General features: G+C 35.3%; 1 protein-coding gene across 2 annotated transcripts in view; it reads right to left on the bottom strand.

Moving 5' to 3' along the window:
* Positions 1 to 17061, bottom strand: part of SWT1 (SWT1 RNA endoribonuclease homolog) — a 103861-nt gene that overhangs the window by 14184 nt on the left and 72616 nt on the right. For both annotated transcript variants that reach the window (XM_087438909.1, XM_087438902.1), the window contains exon 17: positions 3632 to 3698. In XM_087438909.1, the coding sequence (XP_087295035.1) occupies positions 3632 to 3698 (67 nt within the window). The remainder of the gene's footprint in view (positions 1 to 3631; positions 3699 to 17061) is intronic.

The following is a 17061-nucleotide window of genomic DNA, read 5'->3' as shown; positions in this document are numbered from 1 at the left end:
GGAAGAAGTTTGATTTATAGACATTTTCTAAAGAAATGTACTTTTCAGATTACCAAGGTCTAAATATTTAAACTAATATGTTTGGGGCCGGCCCGTGGCTTAGCGGTTAAGTGTGCGCGCTCCGTTGCTGGCGGCCCGGGTTCGGATCCCGGGTGCGCACTGACGCGCCGCTTCTCCGGCCACGCTGGGGCCGCATCCCACATACAGCGGCTAGAAGGATGTGCAACTATGACATGAAACTATCTACTGGGGCTTTGGGGGAAACATAAATAAATAAAATTATAAACTAATATGTTTAAGTTCATAAATATCATAATTTAGAGACATAATTTACTACTATAAATATAAAAGTCCCCAATCATACAATAACTAGTCGTGGCACACGTGGAGGACACAGTGAAGGAATCCTGTATTTCTTAGGCTTACTACTGATTTAGGCTATACGCTATTTATGTGCAGGGAAGAATCTGGAAATTGGTTGAAGAAAATTCTTTTTATCAGATAACTCAACAAATAGCATAGCACCTAAATTTTCAGAAATGCTGAATTAATGAAGGGAAAAGAAATGAGACTATCCTTTATTAAATTAATTGTTAAAAATATTTAAAGTAGGGGCCGGCCTGGTGGTCTAGCGTTAGGTTAGCGCGCTCTGCTTTGGCAGCTCAGGGTTCGACGGTTAGGATCCCAGGTGCAGACCTATGCACCGCTTGTCAAGTCGTGCTGCAGCAGCGTCCCACATAAAGTAGAGGAAGATGGGCACGGATGTTAGCCCAGGGCCAATCTTCCTCACAAAAAAATATTTATTAGCCGGTGTACATTTTTTGGTGGGGAAAAATGTTCCTACCCTTAGTTAATTAATACTACTTTAAAGATTCATATCATAAAAGTCTTTTATAGAGTTTAGGGTATCACTTATTTGCAAAAGTTCCATGTCTTCAGTATTTTCATAAGAAATTCACCACATTTGTGTAGAAAATGTTTCATTCACTGAAAGTTAAAAATATATAGTTTTAAAATATAAAATTTTAAATGTATATAATCCTAAATTTTTGCTTAAAATTAGGATTATATATTTAATTATATATAATATTTAATATTAGATTTAATGACTATGAAATTGGCAGATAATTTATCATAATAAACTTTTAAGGTATCTTACTGTTTTTATTAAAAGCATAAAACATACTTATCCTGGAACACAGCTGGGGGATAAGGGTGGGTGACATGGCTCCAGATCATAGTAGATAACTTACAAAGCAGGCAGTTAATTTACTAATAATATAGGAAACTGAAGCACAAATTCAATATCTTGTTTCATCATATTCATTAATTTTGATACAAGACATTTTTACTTGTTTATTTTTATTTTTTTGAGGAAGATTAGCTCTGAGCTAACATCTGTTGCCAATCCTCTTTTTTGCTGAGAAAGATTGGCCCTGGACTAACATCTGTGCCCATCTTCCTCTACTTTATATGGGATGCTGCCACAGCATGGCTTGATAAGTGGTGCGTAGGTCCATGCCCGGGATCCAAACCTGCGAACCCTGGGCTGCCAAAAGCAGAGTGTGCACATTTAACCACTACATCCCCGGCTCAGCCCCGATACAAGACATTTTTAATTCTCATATTGGGACATTTTAAATTACACTGTTAAATATCATTTCTATTCTCAAGTACACAATTTTATTTATTTTATTTTTTTTGTGAGGCCGATTAGCCCTGAGCTAATACCGTTGCCAATCCTCCTCTTTTTTGCTGAGGAAAACATCCATGCCCATCTTCCTCTACTTTATGTGGGATGCCTGCCACAGTGTGGCTTGATGAGCAGTGCGTAGGTCCATGCCCAAGATCTGAACCTGAGAAACCCAGGCCGCCAGAAGTGGAGTGCTCGAACTTAACCACTACGCCACCAGGCCGCCCCATCAAGTGCACAATTTTAATTCCCAGGGAACAAATAGCTAAAAGATGCCTTTGACAGGAAACATTAGAGCTGGGACTATAAAGTTGATTGTGGAATTGGTGTCACTAATTTTTAGTTGTACTATTTACAATGAATGCCAAATATCAGAAATGGCTATATTATTTTTAATTCTTAAAAATTCAAGAACAAAAGGCAAAGGTTAAGTATAAAAATAGCCAAACATCTTAAAAGATTTAGATGGTCCTATCACTGTTTATAATGTGAGACAAATATCTCCAATCTAGTAATTGGTATAGGGAAGGAAGTTCCGCTAAAAGAAATAATTTTTAAAATCTGGGAATCAGATCCATATATTCTTATAAATAATAAGTTAGGCATTTCTTCCCAATACTCTCAGCAATAGGAAGCACTAAACCCAAAAAAGACTTATGTCCCAGATTTTTCCAGGATATGTCATTTTAAAATTGTCCTATTGTTTCCACAAATATATTTTTATTGTTAGAATTAATGATTCAATTGGAAATACAGAAAGTATGATGAAATAATTATATGAATCATCTCAAAAGAAGAAATCTTCTTAATAATCACATGACATGGTTATACAGTATTAAGGCTGATTTTTTAAAAAGCACACAAACACTCTTCTTGCCTTAAATAAAATAGGTAACATTTGTTGAACACTTACTCTGTGCCTGGTACTGTTTGGAGCAGCTTATATATATTAAATTAGTTAGTCTTTAAAGAATACCTATAATTTATCTACTGGTGTTATTTCCATTTTGCAGATGAAGAAACTGAGACCAAGAGGATTAATAACTCTTCTATGAGAATACAGTTAATAGATGGCAGAACCAACATTTGAACATGGGTAGTTTGACCTGAGAGTCTGTGTTCTTAGTCACTAGGCTCTTAATGTAACAAAAATAAAGAGCTAACCAGGAATAAAAATGAAGAAATATATTTAAAGGAGTTTGACTCCATAAGAAACGTGAGACCTGAAAATATGTCATACTCCATTTAGAGCATTTTAAAATTAAACACAGACACACAACACTTGAAAAGAAAGAATATATGGGAACATGGGCAAAGAACTTTAGGCAAAGAGAAACTGAAGATCAACAGAATACTTTCCTTGCCTCAGCAACGATGAGGAAGGCATGAAGGTTAATTTACAAAATGTATTGGAGCCTCACCACAAGCTCTAACTCCAGGGTCCGTGCTGCTGCTATAGAGGAAACTAAATTATAGTTTCCCTTTTCAGTAATGAGTGGTTCTCAACCAGAGTTGGTTCTACCTCCCTAGGGGCCATCTGGGTATGTGAGTTGGGTGGGGTGGTAGAATATTTTTGGTTGTCACAATGACTGGGGGAGCTAGTGGCATTTAGTATCCGAGGAGCAAGGATGTTAAACATCCTGCAATGCTCCAAACAATGAAGAAATGACCTGTCCAAAATGCCAACAGCACCCCAATAAGAAACAATTCTGTGTTGGAGAAAGTGTATTATTATAGGACTCTACTGTACATTTTTACTTAGAGAACCAAAGGAAAAATTAAATATGTCATTGGCAAACTTCTGTGTGGCATTCAAGAATTTAAAGCAAGTATCAATTAAACAGCATTCCATTACGTTTTAGAACTGTCCCACGTTTGTTTATATTAAGACTTGTTTATGGTGGAAATATGATAAACATTTAAAAATATTTCTCATACCTCATACTTGATTAGGAAGTTATAGAGGGTCTCAACATCTTGAAAATTACTGTTGGGGGCCAAAATCCTAAACAATAAAATAAAAAAAAAGGAATGGGAATGAATGATTTAAGAAGAAAACAATACCTCAACTTTTCCTCAAAAACATATTGTAAGAGACAACTAAGCTTATTAAAATGTTTACAACCTTTTCTAGTTTTTATTTATCAAGAATTATAAAACCATGAGCTTAATTCAACACAATTTATTAAAATATTTTTGCTTATTTATATTGATAACTTACATCATCAATTAATCAACAACCATAAGCATTCTTATGTGAAATTAGAGTTCACATTTTGAGTTACAATGATACAGATTTCTCAAAAAGTGGCGAGAAATGTGAAGTGCATTTACACTCCATATCTTTTAAGCTGCAGATAAAGCTTGAAGATTTCCCACAGAAATGTTCAACCAATTCAAACAGACAATTGATTAACTATCAGACAACATAAAAAGAAATTCTAATACAAGATTTTGTGACTAAATTCAAATAACATTGTTTGAACTATCAGTCTAGCACTCTATGAAAAAGCATAGTAATCAGACTATGTCAATTGTTGGAAATAACACTGATTCATAAAAATAACACTGGAAAATAACGTAAATAACAAAAATATAAATATGTAAATAACAAAAACAAAGATAACAAATGAAAACAAGGAAGAAATAAAAATAAAGATGGAAACATTTTTCCTTTTAGCAGTAAAGTATTAATCTTCATTTTTTTATATTAAGTATTTTTTAATCCTTTCAGGATGAAGAATTTTTTTTCTTTTGACAAAAGAAAAAGAAAAGGAAAGTAGTCCTTTCATTATGGTACAGTGGCTATGACCAATGTCTCCCTGGGTTTCTAGCTGTGTGACCTTGGGTGAGTTCTGTATCTGTTAAATGAGGGTGGTAACTGACCTTACTTCATAGGATTACTATGAGAATTAAATGAGTTCCTATAAGAAAAGTCTTTACAGCAAGCACTATATATATCAACTATAATAGTAACAATAACAACTATTATCATCTAATAGTTTCAAGCAGCATACTAAGTGCATGATGATCTAACCACTGAGAAATCCAGCCACCTCAATTAATTCTTAAATTGCAAGTGTCTTTTCATTACAACAGTCTCTCTATATCCTCACATCCTTGCCAATGCCTGATACTGTCAGACGTTAGAGTTAACTGATCTCAAAAACCTTAATTAGATCTTTGAACTAGTTGGCCTTTATTAGATTTGTGGAAGAGCTTTTATAAAAATTTTTCAGGATATAGTCAAATTTTTAAAGGGGCCATACTCCTTTGGAGGAGACATATCCAGAATATCTAAGAACACAGAAAAATCCGCCTAAGAACACCAGTTCCATGGAAAAAGGTTTTCTCCCAATAAATAATTTTAAAACATAAATAATCTCCTAAAAACAAGAACAAAAAAGACAGAGGATAATATACTGGGGAGAGTCCATAAGTAATTTGCTTTAAAAAAATGAAAACAAAGCTATCTAGATAAGTTAAACCATTCTTTTAGAAAGGCAATGGGAAAAAATAGTGCATTCTAACTTTGTAACCTAGTGGAAACCAACTATCCCCAACATGGAATAATTTACACCTATTCATTTTTTTTTTTTTTTTTTTAAAGATTTTATTTATTCATTTTTTTTCCCCCCAAAGCCCCAGCAGACAGCCGTATGTCATAGGTTCACATCCCTCTAGTTGCTGCACGTGGGACTCGGCCCCGGGTTGGACGGAGAAGTGGTGCCTTGGGGCGTGCCCGGGATCCGAACCCCGGCCTCCAGCATCAGAGCGCGCGCACTCAACCGCCAAGCCACGGAGCCGGCCCTCACACACCTATTCATTTTTATGGCTTTGGAAATAATCCAAACTGTCCATAAAAGAGGGTAAGGAAATTACATTGAAACAAGATGTTTTATATTAAGAGCCTTATAAATTCCAAGCTGATATCACAGAAGAAAGTTCTTTACTAGAGAATGAAATTAACGTTTCTCTGTCCTGAAATACTTTGCAGAAAAACTGGTTTTAGGTAAATGAGTCATTTATCTAAGGTAACACGTCATATTCAAAGTAAGAAATAATGAAAATAATATCATCTTAGTTTTCCAATTAGCAAAAAGTTGAAAAATTTTTTAACTCCCAACCTGGTTTGATTTTTTAACACTTTTACTGAGGTACAGTTTACCTACCACAAATTCACTCATTTTAACAATTTTTAATAAATTTACAGAGCTGTACAACGATCACCACAATCCAATTTTAGAACACTTCTTTCACTCAAAAAAGACCCCTCTTGCCCACTTGCAGTCAGTCTCTGTTCTCACCTCCAACCCCCGCTCCAGGCAACCACTAATCGATTCTCTGTCTCTGTAGAGTTGCCTTTTTGGACTACATTCTTTTCTAAGTCTGTAAGTTCTTTCCCTCTTTCCACCACAAAAACATAGTTCTAAGTATATATAATATTATACCATAATACAGAGTCCAGTGACGAGGCAAATTCTAGTGGATAATGGTTAAACCTCACAAAGTATTTGTTAAGTAAAAAAGCAAGATGCATACTAAAGATCCTGAAATCTGAACAAGAGACCCTTTATTCTCTCGTTCAATAAATATTTGAGATCTACTATGAGCCAAGCACTGTTCCAGGACCTTGGATACATCAGTGAACAAAAAGACAAAGATTCATAGTAGGCCAAAGCATCATAGTTCTAAAGAGCATATGAAAGAAAAAAACCCTGACCAAGCACAGGAAGATAACGAAGGAAAAAAAATATCTTATTCTCATCCATTTGACAGTCTCTTCTTCCCACTTTTCAATTACTACTTGTAAACAAACAAGTGTACGAGTTATTCCTGTGATGAAACACTGGAATTTTAAGTTTCCAAGAAAGAAGTCATTTGCTCCAAATGTATAAATACTTGATTATTTGACAAAATATCACAGAATTATATTCTAATGAAGAAAAGTTATTGGTACGTCAGCATCATTTCCAGATATATTACTGTTAGAATAAAACTATACATGTTATTTTTTGAAACTAGAATATACATTATAGGATTTGTATATGTGTATATAAAATTTGTTATTCTTAAAGAATGTTTTGAGGTAAACTGAACTCCAAATAAACTAGACAATTTTTATTAAAATATACTCAATTTATGGTTGAATTTAGACTTCATTATGTTCTATGAACTCTATGAGTTCATAAGAATGGAATTTGACCTGGTATAAAAAAATTGCCAACTTTTACTAACTAGAAGCACAGCTTGTTGAAAATACACAAAAAATAAAATGGAAAAAAATGGTTTATGGACTTTCATGCCTTAGTAATTCCCCACACAAAAATTCTTGAGAGGTCAGCCTTCTCTATAGCTTTCTCATTTTTTTTTCTTACACCAGTATGAAGACAAAAGACTCTTAGAATGAAAGTCCTAGAGTTACCCTTCAATGGCAACTTTTAAAAAGAATAATAGAATGAAACAATTAGCTCTTAGAGGAGAGAAAATGAAATATTTGTCAGAAAATGGCCATTTTTTATTTATAAATATATCCACATTTGTCCTTTCAAGAGAAATTCGTAACAATAAGTATTTACCAAATGCATACTATTTTCTCAAACGTATATTATACTAAGAGCTATGGAATATAAAAGAAACTTAAAAGACATGGTTGCCTATCTTCAAGTTGTTTACAATCTTGAAATTTCACTTTAGAATTTTGGAATCAGAATTGGGAAATAGACATCCAAAGAAGGATTTAATCTGCTGCTCACAGATAACTTACAAATCAAGTCTGATCTGAATGCATTTTGTTTTTTTTAATAACAGCATCAACAATAATACACAATGTCTTATTGAACACTTACTCAAAGTCTGACACTGCTACATATATCATCTCTAATCCTTTAACATCATGAATTTAATTATGTGACCTGGATCAAGTTATCTACTTTTCTGCACCCTAGCTCCTCACCTATGAAATGAGGAGAAAGTAGTTATTTACAGTATAAGGTTATTATATGAATAAAATAAAATAGAATAATATATCTGAAGTGTTCAGCACAACGCCTGCCACATGACAATAAATAATAGCTGTTATGAAAACCAGTTTTCAGATGTAGAAACCAAGGGTCAGAGTTGTGAAAAACACCCAAGATTACACCGAGTGATGGTAGGTATTCAAATCTCTATTGGTTTGACTCTTGGAGCCCACGCTTTTTCCACTAATAAAAAGGATCACCACCACCATATTACTGCCTTTAACTGATTTTACAAACTCAAATGAAATCAAGTTCTTTTAAAATAATTAGAGAATTTTATATGTAAGCAAAAAAACTCTTTAATTTGCCTTTCATCAAATGCTTCTGGCAAACTATTCTGTTTACATTCAAACACTAAATCTTTGTAGTTGTTATATCTTTCTCAAAGCCACAAAGGAAGTTAGTAGCAGAACCAACACGCACTAGAAGTCCTGACTCTTAACCACACGAGCATTTTGAATTTTCCATTAATCTATGAGCAATTAGCATTAAGTAAGCAACATGTTAATATGAACTAAATTTCATTTCCATCTTATCCGATATTAGATAAATATTGATGGATTTCTTTAAGAAAAAAAAGACCGTGCCACTCAAATTTTTAAAAAGAGACGAAAGTTAATAGAATAATCTGACTAAAATTAAAAATCAAATAATGCACTAAAATGGACTAATTCTTAAATTAGGATTTTAAAAATTCAAATAAACTTTTCTCCTATTTAGGAAAACTAAAGCACCAGACTCAAGAGTGGGGAAAGGTCTAGAATATTCAAGTTTAATATCTAATTCTAGAAATTCAAAAGAAGAGAGAGCACTTTCTTGGATATTTATAAATCATAACTTACATCCCACAGAACTGAATAAATTATGCTCTCTGCTGGCAAGACAAAGTTTTACATTAATATAATATTTAAAATAGTTTTTAGGGCCAGCCCAGCGGCATAGCCGTTAAGTGCGCGTGCTCTGCTGTGGTGGCCTGGGGTTCGGATCCCGGGCGTGCACCGACACACCGCTTGTCGAGCCATGATGTGGCGGCCTCCCATATAAAGTGGAGGAAGATGGGCACAGATGTTATCCCAGGGCCAGTCTTCCTCAGCAAAAAAGAGGAGGATCGGCAGACGTTAGCTCAGGGCTGATCTTCCTCACCAAAAAAAATAAAATAAAAAATTAAATAAATAAATAAAACAGTTTTGAGTGTGTGAAAAAAATTAAAGATAAGTTTAAAAAGTAATTACATGGCTTATTTCACTTAGCATAATGTCCTCAGAGTTCATCCATACTGTAGTATATGTCAGAATTTCCTTCCTTTTAAGGCTGAATAATATTCCATTGTATGTAGATACTGCATTTTTGCTTATCCATTCATCCATTGATGGACACTTGGGTTGCTTCCACATTTTACCTACTGTGAATAATGCTGCTATGAACATGGACATGCAAATATCTCTCTGAGACCCTGTTTTCAATTCTTTTGTGTATATATTTAGAGTAGTCAAAAATCATAGAGACAGACAGTAGAATGGTGGCTGCCAGGGGTTGGAGGGAGGGAGAAATGAGGAGTTACTGTTTAATGGGAATAGAGTTTCAGTTATACAAAATGAAAAGAGTTATGGAGATGGAGGGTGGTGATGGCTGCACAACATTATGAATATATTTAATACCACATTAATATATTTTTAAGAACACTTAAAAATGGTCAAGATGGTAAATTTTATGTTATGTGTATTTACCACAATAAAAACATTGGATAAAAAAAGTAATTACATGGAGTAAAAATGTTTGTTTACAGCATGATTTTAAAAACTCTTACATTCTCTAAAGCTAAGAACTCAAGACAAATACTATTATGAACCACTATTACATCATTATTGAGGACACTATCATTTATTCAGCAGCTACCTAGTGCCAGGAACTGAACAAATGTTATCTCCTTTAATCTCTACAATTTAATAAAGCAACTATTATAATCTCCATTTTACAGAATAGGAAATAAATACAAAAAGGCTAATTAACCTATCTAGGTGACAGAGTTAGTATAGAGGAACTAGGAATCAACTTCAGATCATCCTGACCCTCAAAGCTCTGTTCTTCTCATTTTAATACAGTGACATGCCTGGACAATACTATCAAACTAGATTTTGCTGATGATGAATTTAAGTTGTATTACTGATAAACTGGGTAAAACTTTATCAACTCGACAATTAGGAAACACCGGGAAAAAAAAGTCTTAGATCTTAGAGTATCCATTTTTTGGGGGGTCATTTATTACAAATAAAATTAAAATCATGTGTTTCTTTAGTTAATTGGTGAAATCAGTTATACAAATGGGAGATAACCATCAGCCCCATATTTTGAAAGAACACTATATATAACTAAAAATGGTAAGAGGGGCCGGCCCTGTGGCATAGCAGTTAAGTGCGCATACTCCGCTGCTGGCGGCCCAGGTTCAGATCCCGGGCACGCACCGACACACCGCTTGTCAGGCCATGCTGTGGTGGCATCCCATATAAAGTGGAGGAAGATGGGCACCAATGTTAGCCCAGGGCCAGTCTTCCTCAGCAAAAAAAGAAGAGGATTGGCATGGATGTTAGCTCAGGGTTGATCTTCCTCACACACACACACACAACAAAATGGTAAGAAATAAAATTAAACAATTTAAACAAAATAAATTGCTATTTTATGTTTCTGTTTTCCCTTCAGAGACAAAGAACTTTGCAAGCTGATTATAGTAATTCGATGCAGGTATTAAATATAAGAACTTTTGAGTAGTTTGGACAAGATTAATAATTAAAATTTGATCTATTCAGAATATTGAAAATCTTTTTCTTTTATGTTGGTGGTGGGAACAAGAAGAGTTTATAGGTAATTTTAATGACTACATTTGAAATTTAATTATAAAAGCAATTCTACAGAAGGAAAATATTTTGATAGTTAAAGGAACAGATTATATGGCTTACATGTGGGCCGGCCCCGTGGCTTAGCGGTTGGGTGCGCGTGCTCCACTGCTGGCAGCCCGGGTTCGGATCCCAGGCGCGCACCGACGCACCGCTTCTCCAGCCATGCTGAGGCCACGTCCCACATACAGCAACTAGAAGGATGTGCAGCTATGACATACAACTATCTACCGGGGCTTTGGGGGAAAAAATAAATAGATAAAAAAATTATATATGGCTTACATGTGTGCTAGACATAAACAGATGTACAATTAGAATATACTGACAAATACTACAGCTTTCTGTTAATTTTGCAGAAAGGTTAAAATACTATATATCCATATACTTTTCACTAATCCTCTTATATGGGTCACCAGCCTCTTCCTCCAGTGTATTTTCTACATTGGCATTTAAACATAATAATATAATGGCTATGATCACAGTCTCTCTGGAGTCAGTCTGCTTGAGTTCAAATCATAGTTCCACCACTTTCCAGCTGAACAGCATCAGGTATGATACTTTACCTCTCTGTGCCTCCCTTTCCCATTTGTAACAGGGACAACAATAGTACTTATCTCACAGGGCTGTTAAGAGAATTAAATGAGTTAATATACATAATGTACTTGGAATAGTTCTTGGCTCAACAAAATCATAGCTATTATTATTATTCTATCTCTCATAAAACACCCCCAATTATCACCGTAGCTTGTCAACTGAGAACTAAATGAACATTCAGTTCAAAATGGGGACTTGTTCTCTTCTTGTAAGGCCTGTCCAGTAGTGAACTTGGATGTGATCTACATGAATGGTAATGATTGTCTCTCCTTAGTCCTGGATACTGATGTAAACATCAATAGAAGAAGTCAAGAAAAATGAAAGGCAGAAGATCACCAATATGTAACTAATAGCATTTTCAATCCCTTCTATTTATTGTAAATAAGGTAAAAGTGGAGCCAAATTCTAACAAAACCACGATTATGATCAATACAGAACCCAATCTGTAAAATATGCTCTGGATATAGGGAAACATAGGGACTATTCCCTACCCATTGGCTACCAACTAGATGAAAGCAGACTGTTTCACTTTACTAGGGTCCAGGAGCACGCCTGGAAATAAAAGATGTTACTGATAACTAGCTACAGCCACATTACTGGACTTCGCCTAGCTATGTTGGCCAACACAAGACAAAACATGCATATTCCTAGTCTCAGTTTTATCTTGATATTACTTGGGTGAATCTATGGGAACTGAGGTCAATGCTACAATTCATTCCCAGAAAAGTCATGGGAAGTGAACTTGAACTATTTGGAATTTCTGACTGATGAAAACACAGCTTATGTTCTTACAAAACATCTATCTCATTAATTAGGTTTAGTGTTCAGTTAAAAGTCATTTTCAGAAGTTTTTAACTATGTTCACAAAGCAGCATAAATGAGTCTATGAAGATAAGGTGTTTTCTAACTGCAAATTCAAGCCTCTGTCACATCTTCCGTGATACACTAGTCAAGTATTGGATGAATGGATCTTCGTAATTGAGGAGACATTTTTGGCAAAGACATCTGCATTGGGTTGGTGAAGCTAGGTCAGAAGACCCTGGGATCCTGTACCATCATTCAGAAAGTTCTGAAAAATGCAGCCATGATGTGTCCCAAGAGTTCTGTCACTGAGTTTCCTCAAATCCAGCACTTATTTTTGTTATTGTGCCTTGGCTACTGTTATGGGCTGATATTCATATATTAAAATTCGTATGTCAAAGCCCTAACCCCCTGTACCTCAGAATGTGACTGTCTTTGGAGACGCCTATAAAGAGGTGAAAGTTAAAATGAGGCCATTGGGGAGAGCCCTAATCCAATCTGACTGGTGTTCTTATAAGAAGAGGAACTTTGGACACACAAAGACACCAGGGATACACACGTACAAAAAGAATGACCATGTGAAGAGGCAGCAAGAGGGCAATCATCTGCAACCAAAGAGAGAGGCCTCAGAGGAAACCAACCCAGCTAGCACCTTGATCTCGGACTTCAGCTTCCAGAACTGTGAGAAAATAAATGTCTGTAATTTAAGCCACCCAGTCTGGTATTTCATTATGGCAGCCCTAGCACACTAATACAGCTGCCATCCCTAAATATTAGTGGCCCAGCTTTGGGGAGCCATGGACCTCCTGGTTAGAAGCAAGATGGAACATTTCCCAGAACCTGAGACCGATGTGGAATTCACTGAGTAGTTAGTTGCTAAATAACTACTTTATTTGCTTTGCTTCGTAGGATTATACTTCCTGCTGAAAGATAACCTTACTACTTGAGACGGTACTGCTGGAGGCCAGGTCTATGCTTAGCACTAACAACGTCTTGAAGGTGGCCAGATGAGCCTGACAAACAGGCTCTTCTACTTAGGGTTGAGGCCCCTGTGGGGCTCAACTAGGTCTTCAATGAGTCTATGCCCACTATAAGACAAGATACTGACAGCTAAATCTGCATAACACTCAATCATAGATTCTCCTAACACTTTACGAATGTTATTTCTTAATGATAAATTCTGCCTCACTACCAGGTACCTACTATCTTTCCATGGTAACATGGCAAACAGGATCTCTCTAAATCACAAGGAAGGGGCAGAGGGAAGAAAAGAGCTCAGGGGGAAAGAAACAAAAGATTGAGTTATCTTGTGCAGCCACCATCTACTGCTATAAAATCTCAATATATCCAGTCAGAGCTGAGACAATTCTATTACTGCCTCATTATAAGCATACCTCACTATATATAGAAATTGTTGATCTATACATCAAAATATTAGAGAAATGTTCTATTTAGAAGAACCCTGAGGAAAAAATTTTTGAAGAGCAAAAAATCCTTTTGTGATACAAATACATTTAACCAACCAACATTGAAAGTGCATCTTTTAAAATATATTAGACTTTTTATAAAACGAAGGCAACTCAAATCAAGATACCACCTCACATCCATTAGGATGGCTACTATTTAAAAAAAAACAAAAACAGCCAACAGCAGATATTGGTGAGGATGCAGAGAAACTGGAACCCTTGCGCACCATTGGTGGGAATGTAAAATGGTATAACTGTTATGGAAAACAGCATGGTGGCTCCTCAAAAAATTAAAAATAGAATTACCACATAATCCAGCAATTCAACTTCTGGGTATATATCCAAAAGAATGAAAGCAGGGGCTCAAAGAGATATTTGTACAACCATATTCAGCAGCATTATTCATAATGGCCAAGGAGTAGAAGCAACCTAAGTGTCTATCAACAAACGAACGGATAAACAAAATGTGGTATATATGTACAATGGAATATTATTCTGCTTTAAAAAAGAAGGAAATTCTGACACATGCTACAACACAGATGATCCTTGATAACATTATATTAATAAGCCTGTCATAAAAGTACAAATACTATATGATTCCACTTATAAGAGGGCAAACTTTGTTCAGCAGAAAGGCCTTTTTGAGGAACCAGAAGACTTTTTAGAATTACTGCAGTGAAAGGGTCAAGAATAACTTCACATGTCATAAATTACTATTTTTTGCTGTAACTCTTATGTTCATTATGAATCACTTTTTTTTTGCTGTAACTCTGATATTATGAGTAGTTTTATCTTTTCATGTATTGTCTAAGAAACATTCACACTGACTTGACCCTTTGTTTTCTCCAGGAAATCTGAAACACAAGCTCTTCCCTTACCTTGTGATCTCCTTTAGCTATAACACGTCCTTCTGCTGTTTCTATTCCTCGCCTCCAGGCTTCCCCTTAGCCTACTGATGTCTAACGTCTGCCCCAACACTCTCATGAAACTACCAATGACAAATTCACCAATGACTTCTACGCTGCTCAATTTAATGGACACTTTTTAACCTTATCTCATTTGGCCTCTCAGTAGTAATATGAAACTGTTAAAGATTCTTTTTCTTTTGGAACTCCTTCCTTCCTTGATGCCAGTCTCTTGAACTTTTCATTCTATCTTTATGGTAATTCATCTTCAGTCTGCTTTTACAGATCTGTAATATTAAACTGGGCTAATCCACCCATGCTGCACAGGCACTGGCCAATAAAATAAAGGCACGAACACTCTTTCAAAGAAAGATGTCTTGAATCCTCTCATCCTGTTTCTGCCCTTGTCTTTAGTTCTCCACTCCTTTCCAGTCTTCCAGACTTCTACCTCATATGTTTTTACCTCAAATTTCTGGCATCACACTTGTCCCTTGGGCTTAAGGACAGTTTCCCATATCTTTATTGTCCCTTTGGTACTACCTAAGACACTATGTGCACTCATCCTCTAAAATAAATCACCATTGTCTTCCCTTCTCTTCCCAATCTTGGAACTACTTATCCAATTCAACAATGCTTTTTAAGTTCTAAGACATTTTTACAATAATCTATTACGAAGTAAAAAATTCAAACAAATGATATATTTTGAAAATGGCCCAAAACAACCAGTTTGCCTATTTTTTTTTTCTATAAATGATCTGCTGTGTCGGTACATGGATGCTAAGTTAGTCTTGACCTAGTCTGACTGTGTCATAGGATGGAAATTTTTATTTCAGCTTTAAGATAGGTTTTAACCACTCTTTCAAATTAAATGGTGTTGAAAGTCAGCAATATCACCTCAGACATAGTTTTCTTTTCTGCTTTTATTACCCCAGTTGTTTCATTTGTTAACATCTGTCTCTTGAGACCAGACCACTTACCAATGGAAACCTTTTCTGGAATATTCATTTCAACCAAGGTAATTGGACTCATTATCCTCTCAACAAAATAAAAGGTAGAAAAAGAAATTCAGAAAAACAAATGAAGAAGGTGAATATCCTTCTAAGGCAAATATATTTTCTACTTTTTTTTGTCAGTCATATAATATTCTTTTAAATTAAATTTAGAAATTTTCTGAAGTCCTATGAAACCAACTAAAAACTACCCATTGAATATAACTAAATTTAAAGTAATTTGTCTAGTCAGAAAGCTTAGTGTATTTAAAAGTGAGTTCTCTAGAATCAGACCAGTTTCAATAAATCATTCTGACAAGTATAAACTGTGCGACCTTCGGCAATGACACAATCCCTCTGATCCTCCTTCCCCACGTGGAAAATAGGTGTAATAGCAACTCTGCTAGGGTTATTGTATGAATCAAATAAGATTATGTAGATAAAGACCTTAGCACAATGCCTGCAACATAGAGGCATTTAATAAATGTTACCTATTAGTATTAAATTATTACTATTTTTAAATAGTATTAGGTTCAAAGCAACATGCAAGATACTTTGGGAATGCCAAGGATATAAGATATTGATCCTGCCTCACGGAGTTCATAATTTAGGAGTAGAGGAAAAATGTCTGCAAATAATTATAACAGGAGGCAATATGTGCTAAGAACCTTAAGCATTCAATACAAACTGTAAAGTCTGTGTGTAGCAGGTGGCTTCTGAACTGAGAAGGGACCAATGGATAAGATTTTGAAAAATACATGGAAATTTAGAGGTCATTTCAGGCTCTGAGAAGAGATTGTGTCAAGGTTCAGAATTAAGAAAACATAGGGCCTGCCTTGAAAACCACGCACACACACACACACACACAAAATTAATTTGGCTTAACTACAAAGTACACTAGCGGAACATAAGACTAAAAAGCTATGTTAGGACCAAGCAGTAGAAAGCCTTGACTCCCAAATTGGAAAGGTTATATTTTAATCAGAAGGCAAAGGGAGAAATCGAATGTTTTTGAACAAAGGAATAAATAAAACAGTTAAAATATGAGGAAACTGAGGACAAAGGTTTTAACTAAGTTGCCCCAAGTCTGGAACCTAAGGAGTAACAGAGCAGTGATCTGAACCCAGGGAAGATGGCTCCAGTGTCCATGTTCCTACCCACTATACAAAATACCTCTAGATATACCACACATGAGTTTAATACCCACCCTAAGAAATGGTTTGTAAATATACTGCTGATAGAGCTTTAGTGATCATCCAATTCTAATCAAAGCCATCAAGATATCTCCTTAGGGAAATAGGAATTCAACGCAAGCAATGTGAACAACACTGAAATCTGTCCAGTTGTGTTTTAATATTTTGAGGTAACTATCAGGTTGACATAATTGACAAAAAGTAGTAGTCTGCACAGAGCTTAGAAAAAGGGATTAAAGAAAAAGAATTTTACCGAAGAGGGGAAAGGCCAACCTATTTGGCAAACAAAACTCTAGAGTAGAAAAGAGATTACTTTAGCTTAAAGTCAAGGCCTCCAAGAGTCAGCAAGAAAACTTGGAGTCATCTAGTTTGCAGTGTAAACTTTCCTCTAGGAGTCACCTAATTTATAAATATTTTGGTTCAGCTGGCAGTTACTGATTTCAATGTAAATAAATAAACAGGCATTCTGATATATCAGCTTATTTTCTTCTAAATGTGGTTACTGT

This window comes from Ceratotherium simum, chromosome 2, assembly GCF_057802395.1.
Source record: "Ceratotherium simum simum isolate JZ-2026a chromosome 2, ASM5780239v1, whole genome shotgun sequence".
NCBI classification, from domain to species: domain Eukaryota; kingdom Metazoa; phylum Chordata; class Mammalia; order Perissodactyla; family Rhinocerotidae; genus Ceratotherium; species Ceratotherium simum.
This window is presented reverse-complemented; position numbering and strand designations above follow the sequence as displayed.